Source organism: Pseudonaja textilis, chromosome 3 (assembly GCF_049901715.1).
Source record: "Pseudonaja textilis isolate UNSWEBS1 chromosome 3, rPseTex1.2, whole genome shotgun sequence".
In the NCBI taxonomy this organism is placed as follows: domain Eukaryota; kingdom Metazoa; phylum Chordata; class Lepidosauria; order Squamata; family Elapidae; genus Pseudonaja; species Pseudonaja textilis.
Genome location: NC_141992.1, coordinates 159,457,318 through 159,479,597, shown reverse-complemented (window position 1 = coordinate 159,479,597; position 22,280 = coordinate 159,457,318). Strand labels below are relative to the sequence as shown.

The following is a 22,280-nucleotide window of genomic DNA, read 5'->3' as shown; positions in this document are numbered from 1 at the left end:
TTCAAGCCAGTGTAAAAAGTTCATATAATCAATATTGTATGGACATTAAAATATAGTCCAGTTATGCAGCATCCATATTTAGGATTAATGGAAAGTTAGTAGTTTTCCACTCTGAAAGATGGGAGATATCTAATAAAAAATACAGTGGGAAAACATACCCATCCCTTCCTCTCTTCTGTTTTTTTGTAAGCAAGTCCTTGGAATAAGGCAGTTCCTCTGCCTTCAGATCTCCCTCTCTATCTGGTTGCATTGTTTGTGAGTATAATGAATTTTTAAAATTGTTTTCTCTTGGAGACAAATCTGCACTATCTTATCTTTTTATATTTATATCAACGAAGGTGTTCCACTTTTAAAATAATTGCACTGTGAAGAAAATAAATAATGGGAAGCTCAATGAAAGCTGCAGCTTTGGTACTTCAGGTACTTGCCTTAAAATGAGACATTAATTTGTACTTCTGCCCAATCTTTCACTTACTGAGCACTTTGACCTGAGGCTTAAAGGGCAAAGTTCTAAGCTTATAATTTAACCAAGTCTTTAATCATAATGCATACATAGTAAAGCATTTGCTAGTAATATCAGAGTTTATCATAGATGTGATTGCTGTGCCAGACTCCTTGCACACATACAGAAACATCTAGTTCAACCTTAAATGCTTAAGAAGTTGATGGTTCTTCGGAAGACTAGCGAACGATTAAAATATATTGGTATTGCCTGTTTGCAACATATAATAGATAAGAATCAATTTAGTCTGGTAAAAATTGATACCTTACCCTGTTTACTAGAATGTTATCCATATAACATTTTGTCCTGGATTTATTTTTTTTAACATGGTTAATCTAAATTCAATTTCTTTTTACATTTGTATAAAAAAAAAATTGTCAGAATCAAATTCTCTAGGCAATCAAATGGAATAAAAAGTCAAGGATAGGCTAATAATTAGCATGAGGGGAAAGCTAATGCAGTATGTATCAAGCCAACATCTGACAGTACAGTACATTTTCTACCCCAGAGAATGATTAATCATCAAGCTAATCACTATGCACTATGATAAGCATTTATTGCCTTTACTCCGGGATATCCAGTCATTAAAAGTGGCTTTCAAATCTTCATACAGAGCAAAGGTTTCAGGGTATTCAGTAATAAAAACTAAAATACAGAAAATTCCGTGTGTAGTTTGAAACTGACCTTATTGAATGAGAAAGGGGAAAAAATGAGTTATCAGCACTGGATAACCAAAGAAGAATGAACAGAAGTATAAAAGAGTTACAGCAATAGGTCTCAGCAACGCTGATAACATTAGTTGTTCGGAAGTACCAAGCAGATGATAGCATGAGAATTCCATTTCTATCTAGAATTTTAAATTCCCATGCTGAGAGAATTCCTGCAGCTGCAAAGCGTATTGTGAAGAACAAATACAGCTGCTGGGCACAAAAGATACTCCTTGTACATATGGTGAAGAGGATTTAGAAACCAGTTTCTAATACAAATCAGCTCCTGTTGGAAAGGGACCAATGAATTCTACTTACCTGTTTGTTGATTCACTTTCCAGCCTTGTTCACATCACTGCAACTGCATAATTATATATTTTAATTTTATGAAAATGTTATGAAAGTAATACTGTGGTTCTTTTTAAATTTAAACTACTCTTATGAAGGGTAGGATTAAAAGACTTCTCTAAGTTGGTATACAGCCCGTATTTTTTACAAAGAAAAAATAGGAATATGAATTATAACACTGATGACAGTTCTGAGAATTAGCTGTTACACAAAACCCTCTCTTCAGCATCATTAGTTTTCCCATAAAGAACATGCTTACCCTTAACTAAGACTATAAGCTGGTTTTACTTGTACAGTTAAGCAACCACTAAGGTAGTTCAGAAACAACCAGAGGTTCTCTAGGCAGACAGGTACCAATTGTCATATCAATGTTTTTAAGCAGTAAATAATGTATATTTTTTGTACTCTCAATTGAGGCTTATTATCTGTTCCATTCACCATTAGCCAGCTTCTTCCTTAGCTCTACAGTCACTACTGTACTGAATGTCTTGACATTACAATAATTGCATTAATACTTTTTGTTGTAACATAATACAAAAGCATATATTTATATAGTATATATAAAATATATCCCTCTTTTACAAAGACGAGGGATATAACATTACAAAGAAACTTTTTAATATTTTCTTGAACAAAACTGCTGTGAAGTTTTGGTACATAGTACTTTTATTGTTTTGTTTAAAAAACAACTTTACTAATGTATTATTGAAAAACCTCTTCACTGATTTCTTCAGAAATTTTGCACATTTTTTTCTTTAATTTGGTTGATTCTGATAAAAGTATCACATCAGACCCTTATGGAATTTTGATTCTTTTTGTAATGGACCAATACATTATGGCTTCTCTTTTTTAAATTAAGGGCATTTAAATCATATCCCCTTTCGAAGAAATAATAAAAAATAATCGTATTGTACATGAGAGTTGTCTACAGTGTTGCCAGGACTCAATATTGATTCATAAGCACAAATGAAATGGTATTAACAAAAAAAATAGAATGAAACTGATTATTAGAACTGAGAAAACAGGAAGGCCCTTTTTGTATTTTTAAAATTGCCTCAAGATGGCAACAACTGGTCTGCAAAACTCATCCAAGCAGGAAAAAGAATTCTGGATCACAACAGTATAGACAATATTTAGCCACTAGAGGGCAATATTTAAATGAGAATATATAATGGAGACATACCAATTGATATTTTCTATGGCAAGTATAATTAAAAGTAGACATAAAAGCAGTACAAAAAACATTGGAATGCCAAAACAAAATCCAAGGGCTGTGCTCTGTCAAACCAGCCCTTGCATATTTTGCTAGCAGTTTCTGATAAAATGGTAAACAACTGTTTACTAAAGGTTTGGCAAGTGTTTCACTTTTAAAGTGAGTTTGAATTCACTCAAACACCCAGTTGCATGCCTTATTCTGTGCTTGACGTGTTTTAGAAGGATCGCATATGTATATCAGTGGGTTTATGAATTCCACCAAAGCAATAAAATGTGCGGTCCTGATTAGCGTATTTCCATGCTGACTGCAAGTTGAACTGTAGAGCCTGTAGATTCAGCTAGGAGACCAACTCGGTCATTCCAGAGATCTTCGAAAACCGTACACGCAGGGCGTTAGCAAGGCCAAAATGGGAGTTTGCACAGCACGGGGCAGGCAAAACTAGCACTCAACCTCTTTCCCCACCTTCTCAGAAAGGCTGTCGGGGGTCCACTCCCTGAGATCAAGAACTGAGCCGCCTATAATCCAAAAACAAACGGTTCGGATGGCTATCAGAAAGCGATCCACTTTCTGCCGCCCACCCCCTCCCAGCACAGCCACAGTAAGGGGTCGCGCTTTCCATGGCTTCCGCTCCGTTTCTCACACCCCAACCTCCATCCACCCGTTACTGTATTAGGTGGACGAAAGGTTCCTTGCTTTGGGAGCTAGTTGGGCGGGGTATTGCCAATCCGAGTAATATCGGACGGAGGGCGAAGAGTCTGCCTCCAAATTATACGGAGGTGCCCGGGTTGTTCTTAGGACGGGCTTTCTTTCCCGGTTGCTTCGCTGCCTCAACCCAGAAACCCCTTTTAAGTCCAGAAGGAACCCGCCGAGAGTGACAGGCCAGAGAGCTGCCCTTTCGCTCCCACGGCTTGAGCCAAGACAGGCGGCTGCCCTCTAAGCAGAGCCGCCGTCTTGGCCACTCGAACGACGTTAGCCTTTTATTTCCCGAAAGGCCGCTCCTAGGTTGGCTTCCCGGTCCCGATCAAAGGTGGCAAAGTAGCAGGGGAGGTCCGGGTACTGCAGGCCAATCCCAACAGCTGCCTCTCCTTCAGCCGCCCCCGTCTAGGCGCCCAGAGCCAGACCCGCTGCCTCCACCTCCCGGGACTTCTCCAGCCACACCCTCTGCCGTCAGAAAGGGCAGGGAGGTGGGGTCGGAGAAGCGATGTCGATATAAAGGGCCGTGACGGCACCTCGCCGCCAGGTTTTCCTTTTCAAACGCACGTGTGCGATCTCGGCCTCTCAAGCGTAGTCCGAGGGCGCGAAAGCTTGAGAGATTTCGGGGGGCGAGAAACGTCCGGGGAGGCCACAGGTCAAGGAACGAGCCGTACCGACGGCCAGTTAAGTTTCCTCACCTTCCCTCTGAATTCTCCCTTATTTCGCGAGTTTGCAATGAGCGCCGCCACCCTGGACCCCTTGGACTCGCTTTCGTGCTACAGAACCTGGTCTCTGGAGCCCGCCAATTTCTACGACGCCAAGGCGGGGGAAGGCAGCGGCGGTCTGAGTCCCTCCTGCAAGGCGAGCAGCGTGAGCGTCGCCCAGGCGAGCGAAGAGTCCGGGGGGATGTGTTCAGCTCCGAGCAGCGGCAGCCGCGACCTGGCGGAGCTGAGTGCCGCCGCACCGGCCATGTACGAGGACGAGAGCGCCATCGACTTCAGCTCCTATATTGACTCCATGGCGGCCGTGCCGAACTTGGAGCTGTGCAACGACGAGCTCTTCGCCGACCTCTTCAACAGCAACCACAAGGGCGGCGAGCGTAGCGGGGGCTACGGGGATTACTTGCCGGCACCGCCGCCGCCAGCGTCCGGAGGGAGCGCCTTGGCCAGCCTGTTGCACGCCAGCGTCCTCCCCGGCCCGCTTCGGGGCGCCGTCAAGCAAGAGCCAGACTGGGGCGAGGAGGCATCGGGCTCGCTGCTGCCCTCCCAGATTGCTGCTTGCGCCCAAACCATTGTCAACTTGAACGGGCAACCCACGCCGCCCACCTCCCCAGAACCTCCGGGCAGCGCCTCGCCGTCCAGCTATAGCAGCCGCTCTTCGGCTTCGTCGTCGTCAGGGTGCAAAGAGCGGTCGGGCAAAAAGGGCGTGGACAGGTTTAGTCCGGAGTATCGGCAGCGGCGAGAGCGCAACAACATTGCGGTGCGCAAGAGCCGCGACAAAGCGAAGCGCCGCAACCAAGAGATGCAGCAGAAATTGGTCGAGCTGTCCGCCGAGAACGACAGGCTGCATAAGAAGATTGAGCAACTCAGCCGGGACTTAACTAGCCTCCGACACTTCTTCAAGCAGTTGCCCAACGCCTCTTTCCTGCAGCCCTCCTCGGTCACGGACTGCCGGTAAACGGCTGCAGGCAGGGCCGCCCATACGCGAGAGACTTTGAACTTCTTCATGAATACCTCAGCGCGAGTCGCACAAACTGTAGCGGGGGCTGCGGGGGGAGGGCAGGCTAGAAGACTCGGGCTGCCCCGGGGACTGTGCCAAAGGTGCGCGGAGGGAGCGGGAGGGCACTCCTTGCCTCGCCTCTTCCCTCATGCAAGAAACAGCCTGGAAGGCCGGACTGAACTACGCCGGAGTGGGGAGGGGTTAACAACCTGTATGCGTGCGTGCGTGTGTGTTTTGGCTTTTTTTTTTTTTGAATGGGCTAAGCTTGGGGCTTTTTAACCACAAAACTTGCCAAAAAGTTTTTTTTTTTTAAACGAAAGAGAAGCTAACCGACTTTTCTCCTAAATTATTTTTATAATGATCATCCTCCCTTTCCCCTCCCCTTTGGTTGATGCAGCTATGGTACTTTGTAAGAAATGATTTTTCAGACTTTTCAAACACTTTTTATTATAAATAGTATGAGGAAAAAGTTGACGGAGCTTGCTCAAACTTTTATATAAAATTTTTACAGCATTTCTAAAAATAAAAATCCTTTGAAATGTATTTGACTTCGTATTTGTTGTGATGAAAACATGTACAGGGAATGTAGCAAAACCTAAGTGTACCATCCAGATGAATGATAAAGTACCATGGTCAGTATTTCCTCAAAGGCATTTAAATGTCAATTATATAGTTACTGAATACTTTTAAAAGTGCAAATACAAGCAGAAGATACATAGGTGCAGTGATTGAATAGTTAATGGAAAACCTATGATTTGCTCTTGGATATATAGTTAGCTTCATATAGGGTCCAACTACCTAAAGGAGAGTCCCACGCTGCCTGGAAAGGTTCCTCACGAAATTTGTTACAGCTTCAGACTGTAAAGAAATTTATTTCCATAGGTAAGAATTCCATTTTTATAGAGATGCATAAAAATCATCAGGTAATGGAAATATACCCATGTCCAAAAAGGACATAGTGTTTGCACAAAATATTTTGAGCCAAATGCCACTATTAGATTAATGCACAGTATTGTGAAATTGCAGTGCAATAACAAATTGGGAGTAGGCATGAGATTAACAGGCTGAGAAAAAATTCTAAATAGTGTAAGTAATTAGCACTGGAGAAGTATTCCAACTGGTAGAAAAAGATCAACTGTGAGAACAAAGCTTCAAAAATTTGTCTAAGGATTTTTCCACAGGAAAAAAATAAAGGTTATTTTGTCTTATTTGCAAATCACACTGGACTATTTCTAAAAAAAAAAAGTACATGAGAGAAGGGTGAGACTTGGAATGGTGATGTTACAAGATAATTCCACTGCTCTGATTTACATGCTTAAGAAAAGGTTTTTAAAAACCTTTTTAAGATTACATGAAACTTTGTATATATCACATGCATTTTCTTCTGCAGCAAGATACAAAGAGAAGGCATAACAGCCATGGCTTCCAAAGCTACCTATAAAGTTCAAAATACAGGTAGTCCTTGACTTATGACCATAACTGAAGCCAACATTTCTGTTGCTAAGCAAGGTAGTTAAGTGAGTTCTGCTTCATTTTACGACCTTTTTGTCACAGTTAAGCAAATCATTGCAGTTGTTGAATCATACAGTCATTAAGCAAATCTGGCCCCAGAATAGCACAACTATTATATATACATGCCAGTTGCCAAGTGCCTGAATTTTGATTGTGTGACGATGCTGCAACGCTTGTAAATATGAAAACGGTCATGTCACTTTTTTCAATGCTGTTGTAATTTTGAAAGGTCACTAAGTCGAAGACAGTCTGTGCACAGGTAGTCCTCAACCTACAACTATTTGTTTACTGATTATTTGAAGTTAACAGCACTGAAAAGTGACTTACAACCATTTTTCACACTTAAAACTTGCAGCATCCCTGAGGCCATGTGATCAAAATTTGTGCACTTGACAACAGGCTTGTATTTGTAAGAGTTGCAGTGTCCTGATGTCATGTGATCACCTTTTGTGACCTGGCAAGTAAAGTCAATGGGGAAGCTAGATTCGCTTAATAGCTGCAGTGATTCACAAGGTTGATGGCAAGGTAGGTTGTAAAACAGAACAAAATTCACCTAACTGCCTCACTTAGCAATAGAAATTTTGAGTTCACTTGTAAGTCAAGGATTACCTGTACCATGATGGGTTTAAACTTTTCATTCTCTGCCTTTCTGTCTATCAGGATGTCCTCAACAGAAAACATTTTGTTCTCTACAGCACCTAAATTTACTTCACTTGGCTAACTGTCACCTAGTCACCCACTCAATACAATTAGCTAGAGTCAACCGAGATCCCAGATCCCTCAACATATCCCTGTCCCACACATCTGTCCTTCACAACTACATCTTGTAAACACAAAAATCCAGATCCAGCTGCTGAGTATGGGAATATTTTATGCAAATAACAGGAAATCCCATGCATGCCAAGTTCTGTTTAAAAGAAATTACAGGAATTTGAATCAGATACTAAATGATTCCAGTGTTTCAGCATCAAATATAATTTTGTCCATAAATCAAAATGCACAAGTAGAAGGTATAACCATTTTAATTACAATATGTTATTCTATTTTATAGAAAGGTTTAAAAAATACAAGATCTAAATAATTCCTTATTTAAATAATTATTGCTGTACATATGCCTGTGTTAACATATACTCTTCTTTCATAATATTTAATTATGATAAAAAATAGGTGCTACATCAGGTCAGACACTACATCAGGTTTGAACACTTTATCCTACATGAAATCCTGAATAATATTTATATGTGAGTTAATTAAAAAATGTATCTCTAAATTAACAATTTGGAAGTTAATTTCAAAACCTTTCAAAACTCACATTTAACATTTAGTTAGCCAAAAATTATTTCAACCCCTGGACTCATTACAAAATATAACCTACAGAATAAACAAACAAAACAACTGCTGGAAAAATATAGGTTTCCTTTTGCCTGTTATATCAGGACCAGACACCTGTGTATGTGCATTTCATTAATTTAATGAGAAAATATTTAAGAATGTGCATTTAACTCCTCTCATTGAAATTACAATTGCTCTTGAATTAAGATTTGTTCATGGTTACTGTTCCCTGACATGCCTAATGTATTTTTAAAAAAGGTACAAAAGTTTGTTTCAAAAGCAGCACAGAAGAACTGAGTACAGTTACAAATATGTTACAAAAATCATAGACAGAAGCAGACAATATTCTTTCAGGCCTCAGAGAGAACAATTTCTTCCAATCCAATACAACTAGATGGGTGGCTGGTTAAAGATTGGACATAACAATTCAAAAACCCCACCTCTTTCCTCAGCACACTCGTTACTTCATAACTCTGCAATGATAAAGCACAGTCATTGAAACAAATAATCTTGTACATTTTGTCCTAGCCAAAATACCGCTGAACACTCTTCAGTAAAGAAAGTTCTTAAGGGCTTTTTTGCTTTTTTACTGCTCCAAACCCATGTAATCCTAACAGTTATGAGAAATAATTTTATTAAAGAAATTCAAATAAAAATATCTCTGAACCACCTAACTGAAAGCCAAATTTTCTACAAAGGTATTCCAGGAATTTCAATTGAACACAAGACCAAGAGATCACCCACTTAATAATTATATTTTTATTCATATGCCAATATAGTCAAAATATTACAAATGGGACATGTTAACTCCAGAATCTGCATCTTTATGAACCCTAGCTGAAAATGGTGGAGGCTGAGGACTAATACATCTAGAAGGCCCCAAATTGGGGTGGGAGTGTCATAAAAACTAGAATTATGAAGCTGCCATTTTAAATGCACATACCCCATCATCCATGGTTGCTGATTCTAGAAGTGAAGAAATAGACTTCTGTAATAGCTGTTGTAACAGGGAAAGAATAAAGTATTAAAATTATGAAAATAATAATGTACTTCATTGGTATCCCCAACATCTAAATATTTTATTACCTGCTAGCTGTTATCTAATTTCACAGAAAAAAAATTCTTGGTCAAGACCTTACACATAGTAATCTGTACTTAATTCTACCACAGATTATCTAGAATATTTGTTTGCCTATTTGCCTGCTTGCTTTACACCTTGTCTCTATACTCTGGGAAACATAATTGTGGTATCAAACAGAGATAGGTGGGAGTATAAAAATAGATATCTTTCTTCACCTAGAGCTGATAATAAAATACTCAATTAGAACAATATTGTTCTAGTAATACCTTGATTTTTACTGTGGATTTTGATTGAGACTGGCAATTCAAAAAGATTTCCAGATGCATCTTGAAAACTGGTGAAGTTACAACTTCACAACAATGGCTGCAGTAGAGTAACCCTCTGAAATACATGAGAAAAAGACCATTTATATATATATATATATATATATATATATATATATATATATATATATATCCCCAAATTTCCATGTCCAAGTGTGCTCATAGACTTCTTCACTTTGCACTGTAAGCTAGAACATATATTGTTCAAATATTCCCAGCTCAATGTGCAAAAATCCTGTAAGAGATGAGATAAAAGATAATGAAGAAAACACGAGATTATCAACTTTATGTTCCAGTGCCAATACTAGGAAAAACATATGTGAAGATTTTAACCTTTGACAATTTATCAGTTGTTTTGACCAAATGACAATCATTTTAACCATTTCTGAAAACTATTCAAAAGATTACAGGGATATTTTTTAAAAAAACCTGGCTTGGAAAGGAGCATATAATGTACATCTGGCAGAATTAAAAGATGTGAAAACAGTAAAACACACAATACTACCAATTCTGCTCTGCTAATCCCCTGCTTCATACTTATTAACAATCAACGATAGTTGATTAGAAAGTTTGCGCTAGCTTATTTTTAAAAGATTATCCTATTCTTTAGCAAAAAAATAATAATCCAGTACAGTTTCTATACGATCACTACAATAAACCATGCATCACTATGCACAAGCCTACAGTATGAACGGTGTCCATAGTTATCCTGGCATTAAAATTTAAGTGGAATTTTAAAAGTAAGTGAAAGTGAAAATCTCATAATTATTACAAGACCTCAATGAAAGTGCCAATATCTTGCAAGACTCTTCTTTCTTTAGGAGCTAATGTACCTTTCATTGAAAAAAAAATTGTTAATTTCTGAATTAAGAGACAAAAAGGAAAAGGAAAAAAGGATTAGGAAAAAAAAAAACCAAACTGAGACATCATATTCTTACAAGATATACAGTAACTTTTAATGTAACTCAGGAGATCAAAACTAAGGAAAGAACAGCATTGCTTTCATTATCATGAAGGCTATAGTAGCAAAGATGCTACTTGGATATAATACAATCAATTTCATAATAATACCTATTAGACTTTGTGAAAAGTTTTTAAATATGATGGTTACCCACGTTATATTCCAAGCACTCATGCAGAAGAAGAAGTTGGTATGATTTATGATCAAGTTCAATTTGAACTTAACAGAATATTTAAGCAAGTTGTTTGTGGTTGGAGATTGCCATGCCAACATTGGAAATATTAAAGAGGGATACATAATTGAATTTTATGGCCTAAGAAATAAAAACAGAGAATAATTTAACAATTTCAGATAGTCCAGTGATTTCTATGATAACTATCTGTAATGGACATAACTTAGACAAAATACAGAGAAATCAAATTGACTGTATTATTGGTACAAGGTGATGGAATTCCTTAGTTATAACAACAAAGATATAGCCAGGAGCTAACTGTGAAAAAGAACATGATGTGCTCATAATTGTATGCAAAATCCAATTCAAGCTAACTGCAGAAGAAGAAAGTTTCTTGAACATATATCCAGGATTTTCAAGGAAAACATCAGGGATCATTTTTAAATCCTGAATCTCATTGATAAGGAAGTATAGAAATGTGGAACAAAATAAAAGTTGCTAAGAAAAAAGATGGCAAAGAACAGGAAACAGAAAAAAATAAACTGGATGTCATAGTAGACAGTAGAATTTGTCAACAAGAAAAGATGCTAAAGCCAAGAAGGCCAAATAGGAAATAATTTAAAATGAACTTCTGAAAGCTGTTGAGAGAGACAAGAAGTAGTACTACAACCTTATAAAGATACTGAAAATGGAAAGAAACATGGAAAACAAGAGAAGTCTTCTAAAAAAATCTTCAAATCCAGATGGAAGTTCCAAACTTGCTAAAAATACAAATGGACAGTAGTAATTGATTCAAAGAACATTGAGCAAAGATGGAAAGAGTATACTGTAATTCAGTAGAGATGTCAATATCCAAGATAGTAGAGATGTTAATATATCAAAGTAGGATATATTTCCTACTTATAAAAACCTCTAGTATTAGAATATGAAGTTATATCAACACTCCAATCATTATCAATTTGGAAGACTTCAGGATTTGATAAAGTATCTACATAAACTTGGCAAGCAATCAAAAAAGTCTGTAAATTTTTAAGCGTTATCTAATATTGATTAGAGCTTTATGTGGGAAGGCTGAGGGACAAAGAGACATTAGTTCTGATTCATGCTGGATAATTGAAAAAGCCAAACAATACTAAAAAGAAGTCAATACATGGTTTATGTATTATAGAAATATTTCACTTATGTCAAACTTGTCAAACTGTGGGATGTGCTTAGGAAAATAGGAACCCCAGAATATCTTACAGTCCTCATAAGAAACCTTTACAAGATCATGAAGCCACAGTATGGATGGAACATGTTGAAACAGAAAAAAATGACAATAAATACATCAACCAGTCTTAGAATTAGACACTCTGATGCCATGATATGGCTGTATCTAGTTTTTCTTGTGACAGTGTAAATAAAAGTTGTACAGTCAAGAAGCAGGACAAAAGAATATTGATACTTTGAATGCTAGTGTTGGAGAAGAGTCCTGGCAATATCACAGATAATCGAAAAACACACACAAATGGATCATAAAACAAATCAATGGCACAAATGACCCAGCTCAAATTATTATATTTGGGTACACAATGCAAACATAATACTGGGAACGTAGAAGAGAAAAATGTATGACCAGCAACAAGGTGGATGGACTCAATTACAGCAGTAGTGGGTGCTGTGCTGGAAAATCAGAAGGACCAGGTTGAGAGAAGGCTTTGTGGAAAAAAACCTGTGAGGTTACTAAGTCAGCCCTGACTTAATTGTACATAATCATAATTACATAGTAATTCTAGTATTGACCAATTGAAATGGAACAGTTGAAAGGCAAAAGGATTCTAGTGCAGCTGGTCTCTTAAAATCTACCCCCATCGCTTTCACTGTGATGCCAAGAATAGACTGCAACCAAAAAAATTAGGAGACATCTTGTTCCCAGTAAGATTGAATCTGAATTCTCTATTCTGTGACTGTCAAGAACCATTCACAAAACCTATTCACTAAATCGCTTTAATTTTTAAAAAGGCACTCTTCATGATTTTATAACCCTTCCAGTTGGGAGCTCATCACCAGGCCAGAAACAGTTTTGTAAGGAAGCTAATGAATTTGGAGAGCTGATCAATTATTTGTAAGGAAGGGTCTTTGTTAATGGAGTGAGACTGATTCCCCCACCCCCTTGCTGCTGGGTATGTGTTTACTTGCACTCTGAGCACATAGTCTGAGAGGAAGGGGTTTCAACTGGGTCACTAAACAAGAGATTCGCTATTGGCTTTGTAGTATTCCTTAGCCAATAGGAAGTCCCAGCCAGGAGTCTTTCCGAAGAGGAGAAATGCTTGGAGCTCAGAAGCAGAACAAGTTAATTGGAATGGGATAATTTTATGACAAAATTAAAAGGGGGATGAAGCACATAACTGACCTCCCACTTTCAAAGCTAAGTAGCAAGATTAACATGAGGAAAACGTGTACAGACTCTATAAAAGTGTAACATAGGATAAAACAGCCGTTAAAAGAAAAAGAATCCAAGTTATTAACAGTAAGTAGGATGAAGATAGAAAGCCAAGGCAGAAGTTATTTTCCAGTTTGCTCCACGGAGAGTTAAATGTACCAGCTAGCTAAGCACAAGTCATGATTCATTCCTGCATTCCTGGCTTTCATGAAGCTAATCTGTTTTCTTGAAACCACTGCAGATATTAGACAGCCATGAAAGTATGTGGATGAAACTTCCTGGGATATGACAGCTTTGTCCTACTCCCAGAATGACAGCTCCCTTATGGTCAGGGAGAACAAGAGTTAAGGATGGCAATGAACCCAATTATTATCTATGATAATAAGAAGATGACTTTTGATTGTGGGCAAAATTAGTTTGATTTGTCATGCACATGTGGATAATATTGGAGTAAAAGTAGTAGCCATAGACTACATTAGCATTAACAACATAAAAAAAACTAAGTGAACCTGGAACTCTTTTAAGCTGCTAGATAGATTACTAAAGTCCAGGATTGCCAAGATAATATTGTGAGAAATACTATTTCTTCCATACAGAAAATCAACTACAAAAAGAAGAGCACAGTGGTCTCCACATTTGGTCAAGCTTGTGCAAGAGATTTAGATTTACTGGTTGTCAGGCAACTATTTGGAACAAGCTAAATCTGTATGAGAGAGGAGTTGTTACATGACATCAAAAAAGATGGCACAGCAGCTTTTAAATTTATCTCTGAGGAAAAGCCTAGCATCAAATTCAGAATAGGGCAGATGCCAATATCTGGAAGAAAAACAGGTACCTGACAGGTTCTTTTACTTTTCTGGGGAGAAATCAGAATAACATAAATAAAGGTAACACATGAAGATGTTCTAGGAGAAAAGTATTTGAAGAAGTCAGAATAATATGTAAAAACATAGGTTAGACATCAAAATTAGGTTTACATATATTAAACACTTTTAGGGTGCTAACCCTAAATTTAAAAAGAATATTTACTGTACTATTTACTCTTAGCTGCTAAATCAAAAATTAATAAATAATTTATCATTGGACAATTGATGCACTATGCTATAGTCAATTACTCTTCTTAAAAAAGTCACTGACAAAATTTGAATACTAAATTCACATACAGGTGAAACTCAAAAAATTAGAATATCGTGCAAAAGTTCATTTATTTCAGTAATGCAACTTAAAAGGTGAATCTAATATATGAGATAGACTCATTACATGTATATGTACTCAGTACTTGCTTTGGGCCCTTTTCGCAGCAATTACAGCCTTAATGTGGCATGGCATGGAAGCTATCAGCCTGTGGAACTACTGAGGTGTTATGGAAGACCAGGATGCTTCAGTAGCGGCCTTCAGCTCTTCTGCATTGTTCGGTCTCATGTCTCTCATCCTTCTCTTGGCAATGCCCCGTAGATTCTGTATGGGGTTCAGGTCAGGTGAGTTTGCTGGCCAATCAAGCGCAGTAATCCCATGGTCATTGAAACCAGGTTTTGGTGCTTTTGGCAGTGTGGGCAGGTGCCAAGTCCTGCTGGAAAATGAAGGCAGCATCCCCATAAAGCTTGTCTGCGGAAGGAAGCATGAAGTGCTCCAAAATCTCCTGGTAGACGGCTGCATTGACCCTGGACTTAATGAAGCACAGTGGACCAACACCAACAGATGACATGGCTCCCCAAATCAACACAGACTGTGGAAACTTCACACTGGACTTCAACATCTTGCAGTGTGTGCCTCTCCATTCTTCCTCCAGACTCCGGCTCCTTGGTTTCCAAATGAGATGCAAAAGTTGCTCTCATCAGAAAAGAGGACTTTGGATCACTGAGCAACAGACCAGTTGTTTTTCTTTAGCCCAGGTAAGACGCTTCTGATGTTGTTTGTTGTTTAGGAGCAGCTTGACAAGAGGAATACAACATTTGAAGCCCATGTCCAGGATCCGTCTGTGTGTGGTGGCTCTTGATGCACTGACTCCAGCTTCCATCCACTCCTTGTGAAAGTCCCCAACACATTTGAATGGCCTTTTCCTGACAATCCTCTCCAGGCTGCGGTCATCCCTGCTGCTTGTGCACCTTTTCCTTCCACACTTTTCCCTTCCACATAACTTTCTATTAATGTGCTTTGATACAGCACTTTGGGAACATCCAACTTCTTTTGCAATTACCTTTTGAGGCTTTCCCTCCTTATGGAGGGTGTCACTGATGGTTTTCTGCACAACTGTCATTCAGCGGTCTTTCCCATGATTGTGCTTCCTACTGAACCAGACTGAGAGACCATTTAAAGGCCCAGGAACCCTTTGTAGGCATTATGGCTTAATTTTCTGATTAGAGTGGGACACTTTGAGCCTAAAATGTTGAACCTTTTCACAATATTCTAATTTTCTGAGATTGTGGATTTGGGGTTTTCATGAGCTATAACTCATAATCATCTCAATTATGCCACATCACGGCTTGAACTATCTTGCTTTGCATGTAATGAGTCTATCTCATATATTAGGTTCACCTTTTAAGTTGCATTACTGAAATAAATGAACTTTTGCACGATATTCTAATTTTTTGAGTTTCACCTGTATGAATTGTATTTTTATTGGACCTATAATTACAATGTTATTTTAATAATAACTCTAGTTATGACAATATAGAGACGCTCTTACTGTTCTTGGATGCTATCTTGTACTCTTGTTTCAATGCTGATTTGTAGAATAAGATTTAATTATAAGAAGCATTCTAGGGTATCTTCACATGCAGGTCATGATGGCATCCCCTAAGAATCATTAAACAATTCCAATTTGACATTTCTTCACATTTGCAAAGAAAAAAATCCTTCAAATTGGGCTAGGCTCCGGAAGAATCAACAACAGTGCAACTGTTGTGCAATCAACTTTACTTTTTTAAAAAGAGAGCTGACAAGATGAGGATATTATAGGCTAGTCAGCTTAACATCAGTTCTTATCAAACTGGTGAGTGATAAGTACAATTGCTCTCATTCCACATTAAGAGCATTGAAGAACAAGCTTTGCTGAAAGAAAATAAGTATGTTTTGCAGTTTTTCCAATCTTCTAGAGGTTTTTCAGTGTCAACAGGCATGATAGAGATGACCTGTTGACATTGTCAGTCTGTTTGAAACTGTAAAGAATACAAGGCTCCTCATCAAAGGATCTTGAGGAAATATAATGGGATGAGGGACCATTTTTATGAATTGCTAAATGCTAAAACAAAACAGAAAACTAATAGCTCAAATAAAGGCATGACTTTCTCAATGGAAGAAGTAAGAATTGGCATCCCTCAAGAACTGATAATTAGGCTTTTTCCAACTTGTTGATAAACGATGTTGACTTAGGGATAAGTAAGCAATGATCTGATTAAGTTTGTGGATGATACCAAACTGTTCAAAATAGCAATAGCGATAGCACTTAGACTTATATACCACTTTATAGTGCTTTACAGCCCTCTCAAAGTGGTTTACAGAGTCAGCATATTGCCCCCAACAATTTAGGTCCTCATTTTACCCACCTCGGAAGGATGGAAGGCTGAGTCAACCTTGAGCCTGGTGGGATTCAATCTGCCAAATTGCAGTAGGAGTAGCTTGTAGTACTGAACTCTAACCACTGTGCTACCAAAGCTCCTAAAATGACTGTGAAGTGCTCAAGGATGATTTTCATTCTTTTTATTTTTAAGATTTTTATGCCACTTTTATTACGTTATAAGTAAGTTAATGTGGGGAACATACATAATACTCCTTCCTCCTCCTATTTTCCCAAAATAACTGCCCTGTAAAGGGAGATTGGGCTGAGACATTCACCCAGCCAACTTTCATACCTGAGGCAAAACTAGCACTCCCGGTCTCCTGTTTTCTTAGGACAGCACCCTAATTGCTACATCAAACTGGTTCTCTTTATTTTTAAAATTAAATTTCTTTAAACTGGAAAAATTACCAAACAAATAGCAACTGCAATTCAATTTAAATGAGTGTAAACATATACATACTGAAACACAGACACCCTCTCCATTTTATACAAATACTAATGGGATCTGAGTTGCCTATATAACCAACTAGGAAAAAGATATTGGGTCACATGTAATTTAATGAAGGTATCAGCTCAGTGTATGGCAGCTGGGAAAAAGACAAATTCCATGCTAGGTTCAGTAAGAAAGACAGGAAATACAACTGCCCACATAACATCCATATCATAAATCTATAGTGCATCTCAAATACTGCGCACAGTTCTGGTTGCCATATATGGAAAAAGATAGAACTGGAAAAGATTTGGAAGAGGACAGGCCAAATGAACAGAAGGCTCCAACACTTTTCGTATCAGAAAAAAACTAGAAAAATTTGGATTCTTTAAATTAGAAAAAAGACAATTGAAAGGGACATGGTTGAGTATGCATGGCATGAAGTTGTCCTTCTTCTCAAATCACTAATATAAGACAAGCTGATGACAACTACCTTTCAAGGTTTAAGGAGTTGGAGCAATTCCTGGATGATAGGTCCTTCCAGGCTATAAATCTTGAACCTGAATCTTTGCCAATTTACATGATTTCCAAAGTTTTGTTCTTTATGAGAATCACAGTTCTTCCCTTCCTTTATTGATATGTTATGCTACTACTGGTATAAAGTCAAAGGAAATTAAAATAAAGAAATTAGAGATTGTTTGATATATGAAATGTGTCATTTAAATTATTTTGTTAATAATAATTTTCCACCTCTGGATGAAATTAGACAATGTTGCTATAAAATCTGAACCAAAAATAGATCGACGCACAGGATACAAATTGCCCAAAATAACATTGAAGACTTTTTATTCCAAAACTATTCTATTTCTTTGGTGATGAACCTCAATGTCAACTAAAGTAAGACTTTGCATGCAAATACCTACTGCAGAGGTGTCAACCTTGTGGGCTGGATGTGTCATGCACTGGCCACCCCCACCCCCACCCTCATTTTAGCAAAGGGGGAAAAAGTTGCAATACATCACATGACAACAGCATGACGCCACAAGTTTGACACCCCAACCTACTGGATCATCAATATGCCAGTTAATCCAACATGTTCTTACTTGTCTTGTTGATGCTGATCTATTTTTTCATTGCCACATCTGTTACATATAGGCCAAGAGAAAGCAGTTCTCTCATTAATGCCAACTATAGTACCTGAAAAAAAGGTAAAATAATTTGCAAAATTTAGTATATCTTGACTTTGAATGCCTTTAAAATAATGTCTGTTTGGAAATACCCTTTCTTCTGCTTTTTATATGTATAATTAGCAATATTTAGATTTCCACTGATTTCAGAATTAATTGCAATCCAATCCTAGTTGCTCCCCTAAGTATTAAAAAAGCTGTAACATATGTTTTATTATTTTTCTAATTTCTCTCTTTCTATATCAAAGAGGAAATTTTTCAAACACGTTTGAGTGATAGTATAGCCAATTTAATAAGCTAAGAAATTAATATTTTTTTGCTAGTGAATTCTGCCTCCCTTAGTTTCTGTCTTCATAGTAAAAGTCAACAAACCAGACCTCCTTTGAACCAGAAAATTCTGATTAACAATACCAGGGCATGAAGTCAAATGTAAATAATGATTAAATATTCTGGCTTGTCTAAAACAGGGCTGTCAAATTCCCAGCCCACGGGCCGGATGCGCAACACACTGACCATGCCCACGCCAGATTTAGCGAAGGGGGAAAATGTCCTGATATGTCACATGATGTCGCCGTGATGACATTAGTTTGACACCTTTGGTCTAGAGCTATTAAACAGTTTTCTGGTATGGATGAAAAAGGGAATTATAATTAATGGACATTTCCTAAATTTATTCCATAAATTGATAAGCTGTGATGGTGAAGTAGTTAGAATACAGAATTGCTCCCAACTCCCATCAATTTGATTCTCACTGATTCAAGGTTGACTCAGCCTTCCATCCTTCCAAGGTCAGTAAAACGAGGACCCAGATTGTTGGGGATAAAATGCTGACTCTGTAAACTGCTTAGAGAGGGCTATAAAGCACTATGAAGTGGTATATAAGTCTAAGTTCTATTGCTATTTGTCTCATCCTTTAGAGAAGTCATTTGAACAAAAGGATTTTCATGTCTCATTTTATGAAGTTCTGATATACTTGCCCAAAGATAGCTATTACTTTAATCTGAAAACAAACCAAAGTGAAGAAGAAAAACAGACATGACAGAGTTTTTAAAAAGCATTTACATTGGTTTAACACCACGAATTATTCTCTATTTATATTCAGGTAACTGAGATTCAAGTATGTTCTCCCAGGGCATATACGTGACTAGAAACCTTAAAGAACTGAAGGTCAGTTAGATATTTGGATCACTAGTAAGCATTGTTGTTTAGTGTTATAAATCAAGTGAGATGGGTATTTTATGGGAAGGCTAGTAAAAAGATTTAGAACAATAGCAGTTTGCTGAGCCAAACAATAAACATTAATGTTTGCAAGCAAAACATATAAATGAGGTATCTTAAAACACCTGCAAATAAATGGATTACAACTGTCAATCCTACAGTGTCAAAACAAATTGCCCAGAAAGCCCTGAGGGGTTGAGTAACATACTTGTCTTTTGATAAATAAAATTATTACGAAAAACGGGACTGGCAATAATCCTATATACAAGTAGTCCTTGACTTACGACCACAATTGACCAAAAATTCTGTGGCTAAGTAAGACATTTGTTAAATGAATTTTGCCCCACTTTAAAATGTTTCTTACCACATTGTTAAATGAATCACTGCAGTTATTAAGTCAGTGGCACAGTTGTTAAGTGAATCTCGCTTCCCCATTGACTTTGCTTGCCAGAATTTAGCAAAAGGTGACCAAATGAACCTAGGACTCTGCAACAGTCATAAATATAAGTCTATTGACAAACATCTGGATTTTGATCATGTCACCATGGAGATGCTGCAATCTTTGTAAGAACAGTTGTAAATCAAGGACTACCTGTACTAGGCATCAGTGCAGGAATGTGTAATTTAATTAATTCAGAGTAGTAAAAAAAAGCAATATGTGTATATATTATTTTTATATACAGTTTAAGCTTTACAATGAGTTTAAAAAAACCTTCAATCACGATGAAAGACCAGATAAAGTAAGAAATTTAAGCCAAAGCAGAACATATACCCCAATTTTCTTCCCAGGTTCTCAAGGCGGTACATATAGGCATCTCCCAATTTAACTTTGCAATCATCCCATTATATAAATTATTTTTTATACATAAAATTATTTAAATATATATAAATTATATATAAATCATCCCATTATATATCCAAGCCCCAGACTCTGCAGTCCAGGATCATTTGTGAGGTCACTGTCCAATATAATGGCACTCATAAAATGCCAACTGAATAACTATTACAAAAAGTATTGTTGCCATTTTTATAATCTGCTACTGAACCAGAGGTGTCAACTATAATTTCTTCAAATGGAAATTATTAATTAAAGAAAAAAGAGATGAGGAATATAATTTGTCATACACTTTTGGAAAACAGACAAAAGAACAGTTAGTATTAAGATTTTAAATAAAAATATAGTTACAAACCTCTTACAGTACAAATAGAATTGATTTGAGTAGTAGAATCCAGATAATCTAGTTTGACAGGACCAGTCAATTCAGTGATGTCAGCACCAGCAGCCCTACACAAAAGGGGCTTTTGTAGCAAGAGAACGGTACGTTCAATGCAAATAATCTTACCTGCCAACAAAGACATTTTGATAAGTTACAGTAACAAAGAAAAAAGTGGCCATGTTAATTATCTAAGCCAATAAAGACAAATTCCTGCAAGCATTTCAGTAAGCTTGTTTTAGTCTGATTTATTCAAATGAGTACTCTATTCTTGTTTAATAGACTACCAGCATCCACTAGCCTGGTTTTATTTAGAAAGGAAATTCGCTGCACATTGAATTTTCTTTATCTTTTAATGGTGGGTTGGGAATTATTCCAGTTATTCACATGTTGTACTTTGCTCCCCAAAACAAGATAGTCAAATCTTTGCCCAGAGGAGTGTCACCTGGATGATTCAGTTCTGGAAGCAGGGTAAGAGGTTTGTGCAATTAGGCCAGAGGTTGATAGCCAACAATGACCAAATAGCTTATACTGAACATGATTAGAATTTAATTTTTTTCTTCTCAAGTGGTGTTAGCTAAAGTACTGCCATTGATGCTAGTAGTACGGTAGAAACTCTGTCCAGATACTTTCCCCTCCCTTCCATTCAATGGTGTTTGATTCTTGGAGACTTCCTGAACAAGTCTCTGCGATTTTCTTGGAAAGGTTTTTCAGAAGTCCTTTGCCACTGCCTTTTTCCTAGTGCTAAGAGAAAGTGAGTAACCCAAGGTCACCCAGTTAGCTTTGTGCCAAAGGTGGGACTGAAACTTGTAGTCCCCTGGTTTTTAGCCTGATGTCTTAACCAGAAGCTCTTCATTGAAATATCTACAAATATGATTTATTATTTAAAATAAAAGTTAGGCTTGGGCCATTATATTTAGAGAAACAACTTAGATTGTAAGATGGAATACTGTTAACAACAATGACCATATTCCAAAAGTGAGATAAGCAGCTATAATATAGACAATAAAACTTATTATGGTGCATAATTCCCTACATTTCCTTCCCATTTGATACCGCTGGACTGGATATGCAACACAGCAAACTGGTTTACAGGTGCAGATTGAATTTTTACATATCAAGTATTCTCAGCAAGAACTAGGAAGTATGCTAGTATGCCATTAAATCAATAAAGATTAAGCAGTGGAAAGCATGAAAAGAAGGATTGCTTCTTCAAATTTGTTAACAGTTCCACTGGTTTCCATTCCATTGTCATTATAAAACTCTAAAATATAGCCTCTATGTTTTCTTATTATTTAGTCCCTTCTTCCTTTTGAGTCATAATCACTTTCTATTTTTTGTTGGAAGAAATGTCCTAGATGTAGGAAAGTCATCTTATTTAGAAAATAAGATGCTTTCAAAGCTTTTCCACTTGTCAAGAAAAGAATGCACATGCTAATGGGCATCTTTTAATTAACAAACACAGCAAAAATAACAGAAAATAAGATTTGGCTCTCTATTCTTAATGTACTGAAATGTCCAAATGCCAGGTATCTTTTTAATTTGGAGGCTAAAAAATGAGCCCGGAGGCTGAAGAAACTCCCTTATATTGTGCAATGTTTATCTTTGTATTAGGAGAGATCTGGAGAACTATGTGGATGGTAATGAAAACTATGAAAAAGTAACTATCGGATAATTCTGTGGA

General features: G+C 37.4%; 2 protein-coding genes across 3 annotated transcripts in view; one reads left to right on the top strand and one right to left on the bottom strand.

Annotated features, from left to right (window-relative positions):
- Positions 1-2,215: 2,215 nt before the first annotated feature.
- On the top strand, positions 2,216-5,728 carry CEBPD (CCAAT enhancer binding protein delta). Its single transcript, XM_026699216.2, has one exon. The coding sequence runs from the start codon at positions 4,202-4,204 to the stop codon at positions 5,141-5,143; it is 942 nt and encodes a 313-aa protein (XP_026555001.1). The 5' UTR covers positions 2,216-4,201; the 3' UTR covers positions 5,144-5,728.
- A 1,973-nt stretch (positions 5,729-7,701) lies between these two features.
- SPIDR (scaffold protein involved in DNA repair) overlaps positions 7,702-22,280 on the bottom strand; it is a 177,696-nt gene continuing 163,117 nt past the window's right edge. Inside the window, exons 16-20 of one of the 2 annotated variants that reach the window (XM_087931215.1) lie at positions 20,573-20,725; positions 18,081-18,174; positions 9,377-9,491; positions 8,973-9,026; positions 7,702-8,502 (exon numbers count right to left, since the gene is read on the bottom strand). In XM_087931215.1, the coding sequence (XP_087787341.1) occupies positions 8,380-8,502; positions 8,973-9,026; positions 9,377-9,491; positions 18,081-18,174; positions 20,573-20,725 (539 nt within the window). In that variant the 3' untranslated portion in view covers positions 7,702-8,379. The remainder of the gene's footprint in view (positions 8,503-8,972; positions 9,027-9,376; positions 9,492-18,080; positions 18,175-20,572; positions 20,726-22,280) is intronic. The other variant, XR_015743192.1, reaches the window with a different exon arrangement.

Excerpts from the sequence above, each read along its gene's own strand:
- CEBPD (XM_026699216.2), top strand. The coding sequence starts at position 4,202 with ATGAGCGCCGCCACCCTGGACCCCTTGGACTCGCTTTCGTGCTACAGA.